The 19,452-nt window shown below is 43.0% G+C and overlaps 1 protein-coding gene across 12 annotated transcripts in view; it reads left to right on the forward strand.

Annotated features, from left to right (window-relative positions):
* LOC118235505 (teneurin-4) overlaps positions 1–19,452 on the forward strand; it is a 247,925-nt gene that overhangs the window by 171,015 nt on the left and 57,458 nt on the right. For all 12 annotated transcript variants that reach the window (XM_035432920.1, XM_035432921.1, XM_035432922.1 and 9 more), the window contains 7 exons: positions 3,922–4,068; positions 5,155–5,371; positions 9,953–10,072; positions 12,802–13,063; positions 14,803–15,070; positions 15,816–15,959; positions 18,489–18,738. In XM_035432920.1, coding sequence (XP_035288811.1) covers positions 3,922–4,068; positions 5,155–5,371; positions 9,953–10,072; positions 12,802–13,063; positions 14,803–15,070; positions 15,816–15,959; positions 18,489–18,738 — 1,408 coding nt within the window. The remainder of the gene's footprint in view (positions 1–3,921; positions 4,069–5,154; positions 5,372–9,952; positions 10,073–12,801; positions 13,064–14,802; positions 15,071–15,815; positions 15,960–18,488; positions 18,739–19,452) is intronic.

Genomic DNA, 19,452 nt, shown 5'->3' on the forward strand with positions numbered 1-19,452 from the left:
TATTAATGAAATAATTCATTTGTATATGAGTGTGGAACTAGAAGCAGGCCAGCAGGTTTGGTGGGAGGTTTTGTGGGGGCTTTGGGGGTGTTGATGCCTCCCCTTCCTCCTCTGTAATGGACCTCCTGTCACCATGGCCTCTGCCACTGCTGCTAGACTCTGGGTACAGGAAGCCAAACCCCTGTCAGCCAGCCTCGGGCCAGATGCCCCACTGGGTCTCTCTTTCTGCAGAGGATTCCCTGTCGTGGTTGAGCCATTTCCAGCCGAGAAAGAGAGTTTTTTATCGATTATTTTAATAAGCCTCCTGGGGATAGCTGGCCTAATCAGCCAGGCTCCCATGCGGCTCGCTTGAGTTTGTTTAGTTAACAGGAGGCGGGTGTACCGCAGTGGCTTATGAGGAAAAGGTAAATGCGCTGTGGCCTGTTTCTGTGAGACAGTCTTGCCTCTGTTCTCAGGGATGGAATCCGCTTTCAGGTGGAAGCAAGGCATCCAATAAGATCTCTGCAAATAGTGTGGGTGGCTGGTCTTTTCCAATAGATATTTCAAAACTGTATTTTATAATATGATTGAGGGTGATTCAGCCACTACAGCATCTCAGGTTCATGTTCTGAATGCACAACTTCATACTTCTGCTCTGTTCATCATTTTAATATATTCTGCTGTCGGTTTGGCTAAAATAGTTTTGACCCTGGGCTCTCAGGGTCCTGAGAATGAAGTCACAGGCTTGTCTAATCAAAGCTATGAACAGTGGACGATAATGACCTTACCCTTCACAATCCCTGCTTCTGTAAGACAGGGGGTCCAAGTTTACCACAATGCACTGCGGAGAATCTTCTGCTGCTGAAGTCTCATCTGCCTACACTTGAAATAAAGAGGCCCACTCAAGCACGGCTCATAAATAAATGAGGCTGCTTGACCTACAGCCCCCTCTTAACCAGTCTCTCTTCTCTCCCTCATTTTCTCTTTTTTTGTCCTCGCAAACACACACACTCTGAGACACACACCAAACCCCTATATACTCATCCCCTTACAAACATCTCAGGGCTCTCTCTCTCTCTCTCTCTCTCTTTTTCTATCTCTCTCTCAGTCCAAGAATTTAAATATAGTACATGTCAGGTGTTTGTATTTCAAAACATTCAGGGTTTTGTTATCCTTCCATCTCCACTTGCACGGGGAGGATTGGATCAAAGGGAAAAAAAATCACCGGACTTCATGTCGTTATGTGTGTCCGTGAGAAGCCGTCGGGTTGCATAACAACATTCATTGAGGCCCTTTGCCATCTTCACCGTCACCTCTGCTCTCCTGCAAACGTGCCCACCAAGAGTTCCCCCCCACGATGTCACCGAGGACCTCGAGCCTCAAACCTGGTCGATCCCCCAAAGCTTGGGGCAGCATTCTCCAGGGCTTCAAATTTGAATTTGAAAGCTCTGATCCAATTAAACAAATGTTCCAATCATGAGTTTTAATTTGAATTTGAAACCCTAAAGTCTGAAGTTTCTCAGAGAATGCTGTTTATCCATTTACACTGTCTCTGTGTGTCAACCTCTCCTGATTCTCAGCTGGCCTCCATCAGCTGATTGTCATGCTTGTCAAAAGGAGTTCTCGCTGAATTTTTACTGATAGGATGTTTTTAATGACCTGTCACACTATGCAGCATGTAGGTGCCAATATCTCTGTCTCTGTTTTTTCCTGTGTGAGTTGACGTACAGTAGGTACGTCAACTGAAGATCTGGGGATTGGTATTGTGTGAAGCAATGGCATAGTAATACATTTTATTTGTGCAGCTCAAAGCACTTCATATGCAATTTAAAGTATCATCAATAAATGCAAATATATATATATATATATATATGATTTATTTCAATGTCTGTTTAAAAAAAGCACATGAAATAAATGCAGACAGATAAATGTGGTAGGCTGAGGGATTTTAAAATGTTTTGCTGACATGGCTAAAATGGTGTGTCTCGAGTACTGATTTGAAGTACTGATTTGTTTCCCTCTGTGATTGCACTTTGGGAGGGCACTCAACAAACGTGGAGTAGTGGAACTGAACGCTCTGTCTCTCTAGGACCATAGTTTGACCGTATTGAGCAGACTTAAATCAGCTGGTGATCTAAGCATGTCAATGGGTTCTCAGGGTTTGATCAGATCAGTTGGGCAATGTGGAGCCAGACTGTGTAGGGCCTAAACCTGATCTAGAGCCAGCCTAATCTGAGCAACATAGGAGTGATGCAGTTGCAGGATAGTGAATGGGTAAGGCTTTGGGCCTTACTAAGGATTACTAAGGATTTGGTCTATGTACTCGGGACATTGTTTGTGATGCCGTAGAGAACACCATTACAGTAGTCCAGTTTTATGGGATTGAAGACTTGAGTGAGGGTACTGGCATCATAAAAGATTAGGGAGTGTCTTAGTTGGGCGATGTTGTGTAGGAGGAAGAAGGCAGGCTTAGTAATATTTTTGACATGCACCTCAAAAGAGAGAGTTGGGTTTTTTTTTTTTAAATCACCCCAAGGTTGCAATCATGGATTAAGATGTCAGTATAACTATCAATGTTGCAAACACAATTGATGTTTTTACAATCAAGCTGTTTAAATCCAGTAATTATGAGATTTATCAGATTTATTGCCATTTAGGTTAAAAAGGTTGAGCTGAATCCAAATTGCAATGTTAGTTTAGCAGTAAGAGTGGAGGACATGGATGCTGTCGTAGCCTTGGTGTTAAAAACAACTGCATGTCATCTGCAAGGCAATGCAGCTATAATGTTGGCTAATCTGTCCCATGGGAATGCGTGTACAATATGAACAGGCTCGGCCCAAGGGCATAGCCGTACAAGCACACCTTGTGTGACCGAAGCGGTGTCAGATAGAATCTATGTGGTTGATAGATCTATGCTGTTGAATATCTGTTAGGTTAGACCCAAGCCTGGTAAGAACTCTCCTAGAGATGCCAAAGTAGCATTTTTCGTCATTTAGAAGGATGGGGTTGTCAACAGTATTGAAAGCCACAGCTCTAAATTGAGCATGATTAGAATATTTGGGGACCCTACATCAAAGGAAAGGGGGTTCGTGTGGTAAAATCCTTCTTACATTACATTGTTATGACATTTTCTGTTGCCATTCCATTTAAAACTTGCTAGTCAGCTAGCTTGTTCCGCGATAGGGGATGAATAACGTAATTACAAAAATAACGTTATTTACCTTAGATAAACATTGGATCATGTGGGCCCCCCTCGTGGTCGTGTGGCCCCCCCTAGCGGTTGTGGCCCTAAACAACCGCATAGAGCGTTTATGCTACGGGCTGATATACATAATTTCATTCCGGGGCATTGATTCCAGTCCATTTGATTTTAAGGCCAGGTTTTTATGAGTATGGGAGTAACTGGAACTAATTTTATAGAAGATGGGACACACCCTGTTGACAAAGAGGCATTGTTGAAGTTTTTAATGTGGGGCATGAGATAATGATTGCATTTGCGAGGTACTATCTTTGACCATACTTGCTAAAGATACAAGAAAGGAATTGTATTTGTACTGTAAATTATTGGCTGAGATTTTCAGTAAGCTGGTCATGAAAAATGTAATTCTGTTAAAAGAAAACAACATATGAAAATATTTTTTAACCATACTGTATATAATTTCTTCCCTGTTTGAGCTGGTATTGTTTTTAAACAATATGCCAAAGTGGAACAATTGGATTTAAAAAAAAAACATTCTAGAAATGACCTCTATATACTATACATGTACATTTTTTCACATTTTAGGGTCTTTCGTATTAGATCAGATTGTCTATTGCTTCCAGACTAAATTGCAGGTTCATCAACATTTAAGGCTTTCAGCCTTCTCCTTTTTTGTGGCTGGGATACCACTGACGACCCGGCTGTGTTTTTGTTTGTTGTGTCTTTTGCCCGTGTCCACACAGAGGGCTGCCCGGGCCTGTGCAATGGCAATGGCAGGTGCACTCTGGGTAACAGCGGCTGGTACTGCGTGTGCCAGCTGGGCTGGAGAGGAACCGGCTGTGACACCTCCATGGAGACGGCCTGCAGCGACGGCAAGGATAACGATGCAGGTAACGACCACCGCCCGGACACAGCCGGGAGGTGTCACCTCTACACCACACTGGGGTCAAATATTTACTTTACTGCTTTAACACTTTCTTTTCCAGACGTCAAATGGCTATTTCCTGGTTTCTAGTAAAATCAACACATACATAGTCATATTTCATTATCTGAAATGGCTCATATGTATGGATACAGCGTGTAGGAATACATTCTACTGTGTTAGTCTGAAAATTCACCTGCAAATTATCTGGGTATGCAATAATACCACTGAATTCAGTAAGATGGCCTGCAGGCCAGGAGTATGAGACAAACCCGTGTCAATTGTCTGAAATACTTTTATTCTTTAGACACCATTCAAATGTACTTTTACCAATATTCATAACTGAATTATTCTTTCATGTGATTGTAGGTTTTTTTCTGGTTAGCAACAATTTGTGTAAAAAAATTCTGAGGGATCTGGAAAAGTATATTTTACTAGCATTGAAAGAGTTAAAAATTAAAAATACTGTATGTATTTGATGTGCCTACACCAGATCTGCTTAGATTTACTCAAAAGTTGAGCTATACTTTTGCCACTGAGCAAAAGAAACTTGTGCTGGTGAAGGTCTGTGGACAGAAACCTGCAGGGAGCCAGATTTACTCACAGATTTTGAAAGAATTAGGACATGCATGAACCTGTCTGGATTGTATTATTAGAAAGGGAATAGTCACATTTCTGAACAAGGGGACCAGTTGGAGGGATTGTGGGTAATTCACTGGATGCTGAGCCTCCGGGACCTTCGGTCCATGGCCATGATTGGACAGCAGTCTCTTGAATTGCTCAGCTCACAAATCCCAACAGGAAAACACCTTCACTTAACCGGAAGGTCTCACGGCAGCAGTGGCTTCAGTCTTCAGTCGCACCTTGATTGGCTGTGTTTTTCAGCCTGTCTGTTATTTATGGTGGAGCCTGCTTTTCAGCCTATCAGCATGCCTATCAAGTGCTGTGTAGTATGTATAATGGGTAAGGAACTTGGCTCAGAGGTTGCACATTTGATTCCAGCTGTGGACTTGAATTGGTGTTTCTCTTCACTTCTCCCCACCCCCCTGTGCAGATGGTCTGGTTGACTGCATGGATCCAGACTGCTGTCTCCAGGCCTCGTGTCATGTGACCTCGCTGTGTGTGGGTTCTCCAGACCCCCTGGATATAATCCAGGAAACGCAGCTGCCCTCCACCCAGAGCAACCTGCAGTCCTTCTATGACCGCGTCCGCTTCCTGGTGGGCCGCGACAGCACACACGTCATCCCTGGAGCCAACCCCTTCGACGGCAGGTGAGCGTTCCTACCTATTCACGGCAAAGACAAACTTCTGCTCCTTCTCCTCCTTCCTGAACTCATCTTCAAGTTTTTAAGTTAATTTCTGCTTTTGGAATAGCAGTGTTGGCAAAGACAATACCAATCTCTATTACTACATTTTTGTCTACAAATCAACAAATTTGTTTGCTTAAGTGGAAAAGTTTGAAAGATTAGGATTAACAAGGTTTTATCAGCATTGTTGATATGCCATCTCATTTTCAAGTCTCCAGTAGTCTTGGAACCCCTGCTAGTTTATGAATGTGCTAGCTTATGAATCTGGTATTGTTGTTGTTATGATTGCCATAGCCTCAGGCTCCCAAGCTGCCCGCAGTCAGTCAGGTGTGAAAATAAACACTTTTTTGCTTCGTTATGATGAAAGATGGTGAACAATCAGAAGAGTAGCTTTTCTGTGCCAGTAGCTTTTTTTTCTTCTCATTTTAAGGCAGACATGTAAAACTTGTCAAAGAAAGCAGAGCTCAGGAAAAAGTATTCTTAGCCATGTGAAGTCCATGCTGTGATCCTTTGAGAAGGAAGCCATGTTTGGGAGGGCTTCTGGTCATTCAGAATCACTTCCATGCCTCACATTTTAGTGTAGGCTTGAGAATAAGGAGAACACTGCTTTGATATGATTGTCATTTGTCCTGTGCGCTCATCTCAGCTGTCACTCAATCACAGCTGTACTCACTTGCCCACTACTGCTACCCACACCACTCATCTTCAGCCAACTGTACAAACCTCACCTCCATCTAATACTCCAAACCACACCACTCATCTTCAGCCAACTGTACAAACCTCACCTCCATCCTAAACCCCCACCCACACTACTCTTCTACAGCCCACTGTACCAACCCTGCCTCCATCCTAAATCCCCACCCACACAACTCCACTAGAGCCCACTACACAAACCCTGCTTCTAGCTTATACATAATTTTCCCTTTCTCAAATGGGCATAAAAATTTTATTTTTCAATGCTGATATTGCACCAGTGGTTTGGCAGCGGCATTACGCATGTCACCCGATACTCTTGTGAAACGCTTTCTGAGGTATAACTCAAGACTACCAGCTTTTATATATTTTTGCTTTTTTGTCATTTTTCATCAAAGCGGGAGAGAACAGCACATTATTCCCTCAATCTCCCCTCCGAAGATGTCTGTCCATAAATAAACGAAGATTGAAATGGTGTAGACCTCTGCTCTTCTAAAAATATCAGCATTCATAAATTATTTACAGCTGATGCTCCTTCTACTAACTTTACAAACAGACAGGGAGTGTGTTGCGGCTTTTTTGGGGTCCCCAGACAAATCTGCTATGGTGGGCATAGCGGGACACCTGGTGAGCCCTCAATCGATCTCCTACCACTTCCTCTTGCCAATCACTGTGTCGGAGGGTTGTCACCAATATATCTCAAAACAAAGCTGCAAGGAAGGCCTTGTGTTGGCCAGCAGGACCGTCAGCCTGTCACTTTATCCTGGGAAATGTCTGCCACATCTTCAGAATGATTTCCATTTTGAAGATGTAGTGGAGCACTTGGATAGAAAATTGTGTTCTCACCTCAATAATACTGATATGAAATGCAGGGCAGCGGGCAATTCATGAAGTGACAAATCTGGCTTTGCCAGGCGATCAATTCCAAGTCGAGAAAGTGGCCTATTTGTCCAGGAGAGGCACTGGTGTTCAGCGTGAATGTTTTCTAATAAGGCAGATCCCTGCTAAGTGAAACACCATTTTTTCTAATGAGACACAAGTGGTCTTTTCCTTTTCTGTCAACCAAGGTGCAACAATAAAAGTGAGTGAATGACACTTTCAAACAGATAAATCTCCCTGGTGCGCTGACAGTACAAGGATGTTCAATTGAACAGTAAATTTTGCCAATGATATATGAGACAGTATTTTACCCAGCGATTTGCGTGGAATGCTAATGCATGGTACACTTTGCCTGGTCATGTAGTAGAGGTAGAAAGCAACTGGGTTTTAAAGTCCAGGCCTAATACAGTGCTGGATATTTCCTAGTCTGTCGGCAAATGACAAGCCTGAATGGACTGAATGGCCTGTCATCAGTATGTAAGTTCACGTTCTTATTTTGCAGACCAAACCTTTCTATAAAACATATAAGGCCGTTCCAGGTCACCATTTTGCAGTTTGGTTTTCTGGTTTTAAAGAGTTGGCACCTGATGTTTTCCTAGCATGTTATCTTATTTTCAGTCCTGGTTTCTTTTTCCCCTTCTGTTGTAGCATGAGAGCTAAGACGTAGACTTCCAAAAAGCCTCTTCTTCTAATAATGCGTTTATTAGATACGAAATGTACTTTGCAAATGCCTGATTCGTGTTCCTTTTACAATAAGCTGTAATGGTAGTGCTGTACCTCTTCCTTTTATTCTATTTGCCCACTTAAGAACAAGGTTACTTAGCAAGCCCTAAGAAACAGTCAACGGGCTAGCAATCATGGCCATAAGGTGGTAATATGTTTATTTACTTATCATTGTGCTTCATGGTCATGTCATATGTCTTTTGCACATTGCGTTTCTGTTCATTGGTGTGTATCGCAGGAACCTTACCGTGTTGTAAGTAACATAGTAAAGATGCAATATAGTGTAGGACTGCTATTAACTACATAACCTGCTGCAGTATTGGGAGAAAACCCATTTATATTGTGTAAAGGTATTAATGTCAAGAGAAATAATAGTGCCCAATTTTTGGGGCATAGCCTTGGTGTAAAGCTTAAGGGGACACTTTCCTGTGCAGCTGTGAGAACGAGAGAATAATTTTCAGTGGACTGGCTTTTCATAGACAGACAATAGTACAATGGTACGCATTAACACATTTATTTGTTTTCATTTTTAATAAAATAGATAAAATAGGGTGGTGGCCCATCAGCTCTCCCCTGATTATGACAAAAAAATCACTCACAAAAGCTGGATGTTGCGATTCAACTCTAAAAACGTACTGAACAGAAGTGGGAGAGCTATTGTAAAAGGCATGCCATTGACCAATAAATGATTGCTGTTTCACTGATCAAACAGGTCCATTATAACTACTCATTTATGATTGTGTTTGAAATTGTGGTGTGAATGTAAAGTGAAACCAAAAGGCATCTCAGTGAGGGGGACGCGACCAGCCGCATCCTCAAAAACAGGAAATTTGACTTGATTTGATTTGAAGCAGGGACTCATTGATTGGCTATTGGTGGGGACCAATCAGGCATTTATCAGTATTTTGTGGGATGTATGTTCACCTAAGGTGCTTGCCTCACACAGCAGATTTATTTTTTAAATTGTACTTTTTTTCTATTTTACTGATGAATATTTTATTCTCCATAGAAACAGGTGGTCTGAGGTGGTAACATATTTACATATTCTTTTGTTTGTGATTAATTTGATTGCTGCTTGAATTAGTGGTAATTGTAGTATGGATTAAGAGACCTAGTTTAGCTGCTGTTTTAATTCCATTTGAACGTGTTGTGCATATTAATACATTTCAGTTCCTTGAATAAAGGTTAAAAATACATAATACAATAACCCAATCTGTGCATTGCCTTAAACAGATTTTGAGGGGTTTAACTCTAGTTTTTCTGAACTCTGTCTTGAAAATAATGTTCACCTGAAGTTGTAATTGAAATTAAAAGTATTTAAAAGTTTTAAAAAGGCTGTACCACATTTCTTGCTGAGGTAATATATGAATATACACAGATCAATTTTATGAGCAGAGAATAGAGCGAGAGCAGATCCTGTCTGTCAGTTTGCCGCGGGATTGTGCATAATCAGGGTCTTTTCAAGTAGGAGGGAGAAATTGTCTGTTTAAGTATTTTATTTGGTTTTCATATCGTGAGTTAATGATTTTGCCTCAAGTGAAGAGAGGGACATCACATAGGCTAGCTATTTGCAATACCGTCCTCAATCATATCTGAGAGCAGTGTGATTTTCAACAACAGCCCGGGTTCAAACCGCAAGATCCAAAGAGCGGAGAGTTGTTTTTCACTACAGAGCCGTCAATACTGAGAGTCGACTTCGCTCCAGTTTGCTTGGGAAGGTCAAAGCTTATTCGTGTAGGTGTCTTATAGTAGCAGTGCTGATATAGGATCAGTTTTGGCTGATAATGGATAAGTCTAGCATATCCCAGGAGAAACCAGATCGTAGCTCTGCACTTTATGAATAGGGAACCCTGACCTGGGATCAGTTTAGCCTCAGTCTTTTAGCCTAAAATGGACGTGGTTTGATTATGGACAGGATATGATTGTGTATCAGTGCTCCTACTGTACTTTCAGCTTTTATTTGGGAAGCATTAGCAGTCCTTAATGGCTCTGGAGATTAATTTGATCTGATATGTCACATTTGCTCTTCCCTAAAAAAGGCACCCATGAGGTGATTTAATTTTAAATCACAAATCACTCCTGAAGATTACAGATCCCCCCCAACCGATATAGTATATATACTGAAATAGTTTTTCTCCCCTAAGTTGTTGCTACGATTGTATTCCCATTCACTCACTGGGAGCGTAGTTTGCACCACCACCAACCCCACACCCGCCCCCCTTAAACTGAGTATTCCTGTTCCCCCTGCAGCCATGCCTGTGTGATACGTGGGCAGGTGGTCACCTCGGACGGGACCCCCCTGGTAGGAGTGAATGTCAGCTTCATCAACAAGCCAGCGTACGGATACACCATCACTCGACAAGATGGCAGGTCAGTCCTCACGTTCCATCACCCCCACCTTACAGAAATGAACTATCCTGAAATATATTGCAATGAAGACCAGAATACGATATTCCAAGACTTCACAATACGTATACAAGTATACAAATGATTGCCATTTTCAGATAGAGTATTGCATTATATTTTAAGAAATATCATTCTTCTCACTCTTGGCCTCCCTCTCCCTCGCCCTCTCTTATCCCTTTTCTCCCCCTCCATCCCTCCCAGCTGTAAACACAGCTCCATCTCTCCATTCCTCCTGTAAACACGCTCATCACCCCCCTACGCCCCCCCCCCCCCCTTCTGAATCACTGTAAACAGACTCAGCGCAGCGTGAAATCACAAACGCACCTGTTCACGCACTTAGAAGCGAGGGAGCGGGGGAGCAGGGGGGCGGGGGGTGCTCTCCCTTCTCTTTTACCATTTTTTTACGATGCGTGTCACACTGTCTGAGGAGAGGAGAGGCTCCCGTGCTGAAAATTGCTTTCTGACCATCCCAAATCCCTTCTCAGAAGAAAAAAAAGAGAAACGAGTGATTGATGGCCTCCCGCGAAGAGCCCATTGATCCGCCGCGCTTTACCGCGCTCTGACCGGGCACCTCGGGGTGGTGCGGGGCAGGGCGGGGCGTGGCGGGGCGGGGCGGGGCAGCCGGCCGAAGTCTGCCCCCCAGGCTCTTGTGAGCGCAGGCTGTTTTGCCGCAGTCAGCCCCTCGCTGATCTCCCCGCATGTGCCGTCAGGCTCCTCCAGCTCATCTGCTGCTCGTCTTTAATCAGCTGAAATACAAGCCTGTCACGTCTGTCCACCCGCCTCCGCTGGCTGCCTGTGGCTACCTGTGCATGTCGGATCACCCAGTGCAGAACTTTCCATGGCTTCACTGCCCACCAATGCTATATCTACAGCTGTATCCTCACACCCATTTCCTGCTAGGACCACTACATTCTCAATCTCACTGTTGCACCTACTGCCGTTTAACTTTATTTTGTAGGACTATGAATTTACTAATTCTAAGTTGTATGTTAACAGCTGCTATCAGTCGCTACTCTTTTGCGGAATAAGGTTGCATAGCCAAAACATCCATATTATTTTTGCATGCTGTCAGTAAAGTAGAGTAAGAAGCTGTATGTAAGGTGCTCTGGATAAGAGAGGCTGCTAAATGGCTAAATATAATGTAAAGTAATGTAATGAATGCCACACTTGGCCCCTGACTCCACCTCCACCGTGGTTCTCGCATTTCTGGGCGAGGACACACAATGAAGGGTAGAACGGGTCTCAGCGCACCACCTCGACCAATCAGGACGCAGCGCCCGGGGCAGCGAATGGCTTTTTATAGCACCGTGTGGGGAACGATACCGGCATCACTGCTGGTGGATCACCATGACACCAGCTCCGGGTTACTGTCCATTTGTCCTTAACTGTGAGATGCAGGGTTGAGCATGGAGTCCCGCACAGAGACCAGCCCTCCATGCCCAGGGACCCAGATAGATTCTGCTATTAATTACATGCCACAAATGCAATGTACCATGATATAGACATGGTCCTTACAGTCAATGAAGTGAAAGGGAACCAGAGCACATAATAATGTTAAATAAAATAAAGTACTACTACTATTACAACTAATAAATTATAATAATAATAATATTAATAATAATACATTTATTATTTGAATTATTGTTTTTATATTCATTTATTTAGTACTTTTCCCATATGCTCAATTTGCTTTACACACTAAAATCTGAATTGACATCAATGATACAATTAAAATTTGTTTAAAAAGATATTGATAATTCCCAAATGCACAGAACTCATTTTGTAGTGATTGTGGTACAGTACAGTGAAATCAGGATACAATGCACAAGCATTTGGATACTCTGTGACTAAGATGCAGGTGCATGCAAGGTGCATGTTCATTCATTCGATGTTCTTTTGAAAGCAACAGTAGACACCAGTCAGCTCAGTGGTACTGGTAGAAGACATATTGTATGTTTTTCAGTTAACTGTCACACTGACCCCAGTTGCGCAACTTAAGGATACACACGCTGTGTGGAGGCGCACAAGACTCAAAGAAGTGAGGTAAATGAATCATGAATCACGATGAGGCACATCCTCTTGCAGGGGGACCAGGGACACTTTGTGGCAGACAGCCTCTCTTATCTCCCCAGGATAATTATATTACAGCGCTCTCATGCTAATGGCCAGCGTGTCGCTCCGCAGCCCCTTTAGCGTGATTGGACTTAGCCTTTTCGTCTCGCTGCTTTGCCTCCGCTCCATTTCTCAGAGCCCCGTCAGCCGCTATTTCTCTCCGGACGCAGGCTGAGGTGCCCGTGCTCCGCATTACAGGAATTAATTCCCCCCCCGTCTGCGAGTGAAAAAATTATAATTCTGCTGGTTTCTGGCTGCCTTACCTCCCAGTCCAGACTCCTTTTATTACTCTGCACTTTATTCTGTTAATTTGTTTCTACTCTCATTTCCCTCAACCCTCTATGCTAAGCTTACTTAGCCGTTCTGTTTGCTAAAATTTACAGCACAGTGTGCATTTTATCTGCATCAAGTACTTTGCAAATCGAACCTTTTTTTTATTATATGTAACCCGTCCGTTTGAATCACATTTATTTTCTGTTTGGCCTGACAAATACTGGCCTGACAAAGTCAATAAACATATATTAATAAAGATGAAGTTTGTGTTTAACTTTATTTCCCTCTGCTTTTACCTTTGACCCCAGTTTCGACCTGGTGACTAACGGGGGTGTGGCCATCGGCCTGCGGTTCGAGCGCGCTCCTTTCATAACCCAGGAGCACACCGTGTGGTTGCCGTGGGGACGCTTCTTCGTCATGGACACTGTCGTCATGCGCCACGAGGAGAACGAAATCCCCAGCTGTGATATCAGCAGCTTCTTGCACCCCAGCCCCGTGGTCATCCCTGCCCCCCTCACCACGTTTGCTGGCTCCTGCTCTGAGCGGGGCGCTGTTGTACCCGAAATCCAGGTGACTCGCCCCTTTCTAGAATCTTCTAGAAAACATACTGCCTGCCTGGCATTCCGCTGTTGTGGCATAAAATACTTATGGGACAGGGAATCAAGCAGTAAACTATGAGTGTAATAAAGCTGTTATGATTTTCATCACAGTGTGATAGCGCTGCAAAAACTGTTTTCCCAGATGAAGTATAAAGAATATTTTGCTCAATTGACTATGTACTTAGTCATAGTTGTGTGCATAATACAGGATAATTTTATGTCTTAGATGGATAAAGGAGGAAAAGCCCTCACTATTTGGGGATTTTGATAGCCTGATAGTTTGGCTTTCACAGAGAGATTGCGTTTCACAGTGTTTCTGTCTCTGTCTAATCATTATGTTTTAAGAGTTTTACAAGATTAATCTTATCCCAATAAGTTAGTGTTTGGCGCAGGCTGTTCATAACAATATAACTTTTCTACCTCCTCTTGGCTTAAACACGCGAAGAGAGACACAGACAAACGTATAAAGGCATTGTAGCGGTTAATTCTGACCAATTAAGGGCAATTCGAGCAAATGGGGAGCTTTTGGAGTCAATTGCATGAATAACCAGGAAGACCTCTGTGACCAGCGCTGCTGTAATCGACCGAGAGCTCTCCCTAATTGGTGCGCTGCGACCGTGTGTCCCAGGCCTGTGGAAATAGGTCGCTCGGGAGCGGCCTATGAGGCATTTGGATTTGTGGATCATCAGGTGCAGGCTTTCGGGGTGGGGGGAGTATTTCTGAGGCGGGTCTGTCCCTCTTCCCCTCCTGCAGTTGAAAGAGCACAGAGATTAAAGGTTTACTTAGCAGGAATGACCCGCATGACCCGCCTACTGTTCAAGATTTAAGTTTGCCGCAGCCTAGGCGAGAAGTCTGCTGGGGTTGAGAAAGTTTAGTTTTTTATTATATTTGCAGGGAAAGTGTTCCTCAGAGAGGCATGGTTGTTGTTTATGATCAGGGTTTGATTCCCTGGATTTATAGTGGGATGGGTGGCATAAAGCTGCAGGTCTTTTAACTACTTTTTTTCACGTGGGCCAGACTGTGTCTAATAATGGGACATAGAAGCCTTTTTCACAAGCTATTTGTGAAACAGTGTACAAATAAGTAACATATGCATATATAACCTAATGGATGGTACACTTTTATATTGTTTCTCAAAGGGCTGAGAGTAAGTCTGTGGCAGGCTGCATTGGGCTCTCCTGCCAGTTAAAATAAATGACAGGGCTCTAAATAGCCCCACTGTACACTGTAGTGTAGTGTGAAAAGTTTTTCAGGTACCACCACCACCTTCTTGCCATGTCATGCTGTCCGATTTGTAAGTTATTTAGCAAATCGGTTCAGTTCATTAAGTTAGTTTTGTGAACTAATAAGAATTTATGGATGACATCCAAGTCAAGGGCATCTACACTTACCAGATAAAAGCCTGTCTTGAAGTTAATTACACACTGATCTTAAAACCTACAGGCTGTTGTGTATTGTATTGTGTATATCTGTTGTATATGTTGTGCTGGATTTCAACTGTTTATTGTATGAGTGTTAATTATAACAGACTATAGTGTGAGTGATTACAACAGGCCATAGTGTGAGAGATTATAACAGGTTATAGTGTGAGACATTAACATGTCGTTGTCTGGGATTGTAATGGTTTGAGAGTGTAACAGGTGATTGTACGGGAGTGTAGCAGCCAATTTTGGGGGAATGGAACAAGCGGTTGGCATCTCCCTGCTCCAGGCTCTCCAGAAGGAGGTCCGTATCCCAGGAACAGACATGAAGCTGTCCCACCTGAGCAGCCGCACAGTGGGGTACAAGTCCATCCTGCGGGTGGTGCTAACGCACGGCACCATCCCCTTCAACCTGATGAAGGTGCACCTGACGGTTGCCGTGGAGGGACGTCTCCACAGGAAGTGGTTCCCGGCCGCGCCCAATCTTTCCTACCACTTTGTCTGGGACAAGACTGACGTGTACAGTCAGAAGGTGTACGGGCTGAGCGAGGCTTTCAGTGAGTCACAAGCGTGGTCCGCTCTAGAGGTTTTCAAAATGGTGTCCTTTGTTTTTGTTTCTTGAAGTTTGTTAATGGCTATTTGGCTTTACAAAAGGGTAAAAAAAGAGAAAACAACAACAGACACCAACATTTCAGAACCAGATTTGTCTTTCACAAGATTTTACATTTTGGCTAGTAAAGGGTATCACGGAAAATTGTCAGTGATCTGCAGAAGAAAGTATTTAAAATACATACTTGCTCCTTGGTTTGATACATACCAATAATACGTTACATTTTTGCAAAGCATTCATACCAAGCTCATAATTAGTTTCTGCAGCACATGATTTCGGTAGTGTTGTTACTCAGTCTGGTTTGTAACTGACCTGCTGGGTTGTGTACTACTGTGTGGACATTGTAAAGTATGTCCTTTTATACATTTATTGTCCTTTGTTTAGCTGACAGACAAAATGTATCTAGACACTGACTTAGAGTTCAGTAGTTCTGAAATGCAGGAATTGAATCATTCAATAAAACGTAAGCTTCTTAAATAATCCAGCACAGCTGCTCAGTACTCCTTGAAGAGCATGTACTGAAATTGGAAGAAAGCTGTGCAAGTTTGAGTTAGAAAATAGAGCACCAACTGAGTACCTGTGCATCAGAGGTCAGCTGTCAACTCAGCTTGATGTACATGCACAGAACAGTCTTGTTAAATCTGAGTGAAGCCTTCCTCTAACAGACAGTTTGGGCTTTTCTCCCACTCCAGTTTCAGTTGGATTCGAATATGAGTTATGCCCTGACCTCATTCTCTGGGAGAAGAGGACCGCAGTCCTGCAGGGGTACGAGAGTGTGGCGTCAAATTTGGGCGGCTGGGCACTGGACAAACATCATGCCCTCAATATCCAGAGTGGTAAGCTCCCTAAGCTCTTACACAGAAACAAACATACACAGCTCCCTGAGCTCTCACACAGAAAAACATACACAGCTCTTACACAAACATACAACTGTTAAACAAAATACACAACTCACACAGATACAAACATACACAGCTCTTACAAAAACATACACAGCTCTCATACAGAGACTAACATACACAGCTCTTACACAAACAAACACAGCTCTCACACAGACAAACATACACAACTCTTACACAAAAATACACAGCTCTTGCACAGAGACAAACATACACAACTCTTACACAAACATACACAGCTCTTACACAGAGACAATCAGCTTTTGTATAGAGACAAACATAGACCGCTCTAGCTCAGAGACAAACATACACAGCTATTACACAAACATACACAACCCTCACACAGAGACAAACGTATACAGCTCTTACACAAATATACACAGCTCCTGCACAGAGAAAAACATACACAGCTCTTACATAAAGACAAACAGCTTTCGCATAGAGATAAACATAGACAGCTCTAGCATGAGACAAGCAAAGCTCTCAGACAAAAAACATACACAATTCTTACACAAACATACACAGCTCTTGCACAGATACAAACAGCTTTCTCTTAGAAACAAACATAGACAGCTCTAGCATGAATGCTACAATATCAAGACAAATGAGCAGTTTTTTATCACAGAAATGTGGGCAGGATGGAGGAGGAACTATAGCGGGTTAAATCAAGACAAAGATTGTTGGAATCATGTGACAAGTGCCTGTCTGGAAATGAAGCACTGTGGTCACAAAAACCAGGGTTGAACTGTGTGGTCATATTATATCTATTAAATTTAGCTATAATATTGAATTTTGAGTTTTTAATAGTATAAAAGAAAGTTTAATCTGTCCTTATTTTATGTCATTTTAAAACAATAAAAAGATTCAGCGATTTTTGCACTTCATTAAGTGAATTTCAATTCATTTCCTGAACCACCAGTTTTTAAATGAAACATGTTCTTTTTTCAGTTAGTGTATGGGAATACTGAGGCGTAAGGTATTCCACACACAAACTGTAATTTGTGTGGGGAGGTGAACTCTGCTTCACTTCCTAAACTGGTTTCTTGTTAATTAAGCTTTGCTGTGTGGTTCTAAATTATACTCATGTGTATGTTTACTGTCATTTTCTGGAAACTTCTCTAATTCGTAGCGATTTGTGCCCATGCAAAGCACACCCAGGGTGACGCCAGCTCATTGGTGTGTCAATAAGTTGAACCCCTTTCCTTCCTTCAGTCCAATTATAGACTTTGATCAGACCGCTGACAGCTCGGTGTCATATCTGGACTGGGGACGGATCTTATTTCTTTTGAGAAGCCACATTTTTTCATTGCCATTGTTTCTGATGGGTGAGAAGGGTCAATTTCCTTATTGCCGGTGAATTGGCTCTGAATTGCGCCAGTAAGGCTTGAGAGGACAGGGCTCTCTGGGCTCATCCCTACAGTGTCAGGAGGAGCCTCGTCAGAGGAAATGAGCCGTAGTTATGGGAGAAATGCGCGAGAAGCTCGCGGCGTGATCTGTCACCGTTAGCCGCATCCAGACGGACGTTCCACTGGGCTGCTACATCGAGCTTAACCAAATGGCTTCAGGAGCCAAGTGCAATTCTGCCCCAGATATCCAATATAAACTTCAGATCTTTGGGAAAAAAAGGGTTTGAAAAAAAAGACATTTAATTTGTGTCTGCCTATTTTTGTGTTTTTTGGAAAAAATATATATTTTTTTATAAATGTGAGTGGAGTCACAGAAAGAGGGAAGCAGGTCACTGTACAAATTCCAAGGCGTCTCTTGTGAGATTCAGGTCAGCAAGCACTTTTACTGGTCAACAGTGTTTATCAAATCGGCTCAAAAAGCCACTTTCTTATTTCAGAGCTGGCTCACAAGCCCAGTGAGCTTCGCTCATTTATTATTTCCTTTTCACAGGTTCCCTTGTGTAAGACCATTTTATTTTTCTATGCCAAGCTATGTGTGTTGGGTCAGAAGTTTGTGGAATTTTTGAAACACTTTGAAACAGAGACTGCAACAGTGACACATACTATGATTGGTTATATGAAAAACATTGGGGAGGTTAACTGCTAATAACCTCATTTTTGTTACCATTTTCTTCACTCATTCTATGTCCGTGTCCAAATCAGCACACTTGCCTACTATTGAGTATGCCAGTCGTATACAAGCTGTATGTAACTTGTATACTCAATAGTGGACGAGTGCGCTGCTTTGGGTACGGCCAATATCTCTCTCTGCCACCTGTTGTTCTGGAGTGTAACGGCATAGTCCTGTTAAAGCGCAATAAGCAAAAATGTTTACCAGCTGGAGGAGGGCACACCAGCCAGTCGCGAACGTTTGCATCTCGCTCGCATGCACAGAGCACAAAGCAGAAACATTACCTCTTCAAGCACATTAAGTCGTTGCATGGTGTGGCCTGTCACTCCCACGATGTGGCGGGGTTTTGTCGGGTCTCAGCTGTTGACGTCTTTGTCGCCTCCTCCATAGGCATCCTGCACAAAGGTAATGGGGAGAACAACTTCATTTCCCAGCAGCCCCCGGTGGTGGGTAGTGTCATGGGCAATGGCCGGCGGCGCAGCATTTCCTGCCCCAGCTGCAACGGCCTTGCTGACGGCAACAAGCTCCTGGCGCCCGTGGCCTTAGCCTGTGGGCCCGACGGCAGCCTGTATGTGGGAGACTTCAACTACGTGCGCCGGATTTTCTCCACCGGCAATGTCACTAGCGTCCTGGAGCTAAGGTAAGAAGGGAATGTTTATTTATTTCATCTTACCAATGCTGAACAGCTGAAAAACCTTATAAGCCTATTATTACTTGCCTGTTATGCTCACTCATTGCCTATTGTCTTATGTTTTTGGAGTGCAAAGTGCTTAATCATTGAAGGCCAAATTTACTAGGGAATTAGTTGCAGTGCAAAACGTTTGCTATATTGCGACTCTGTTGCAGTCCCAGATACCGATTCATTAATGATGCATTTACCAAGACTCGTTCTATTTGCGCAATCAAATTCAACACTCTCATTCGCAATTTTGCAGTAGGGACACCCATGAAAAGGGTGGGATGCTTACATGTCCAGATTACAAGCGGCTAAGAAATGGGTATGGGTCAACCAGTAGTGAGGGAACCACAAGGAAAAGAAAACATAAATTTGCCGATCAGGGAAAATAGGTGAAGGTCAGCAAGGTACAGCTTCACAAATGTCATAATGTAGCATAGGAATACAACACCAACGGAGAGCATAAAAATTTGGAGTGACCTCACATACAAAAATAATGCATTAGGTATAATATAACGAACATTAGAGGATGTAAAAAATGACGATGTTAGGCAGCGTACAAAAAATAAAAAACTTTACGAGGGCAAAAGACACAGATGGTGGTCCAGCTAAGGGAAGAATGTTAACACTGATAGAACAGGTGGAAAATCCCTGCAAAATGAGCACGTTGTGTGGGTG

This window comes from Anguilla anguilla, chromosome 9, assembly GCF_013347855.1.
Source record: "Anguilla anguilla isolate fAngAng1 chromosome 9, fAngAng1.pri, whole genome shotgun sequence".
NCBI lineage: Eukaryota > Metazoa > Chordata > Actinopteri > Anguilliformes > Anguillidae > Anguilla > Anguilla anguilla.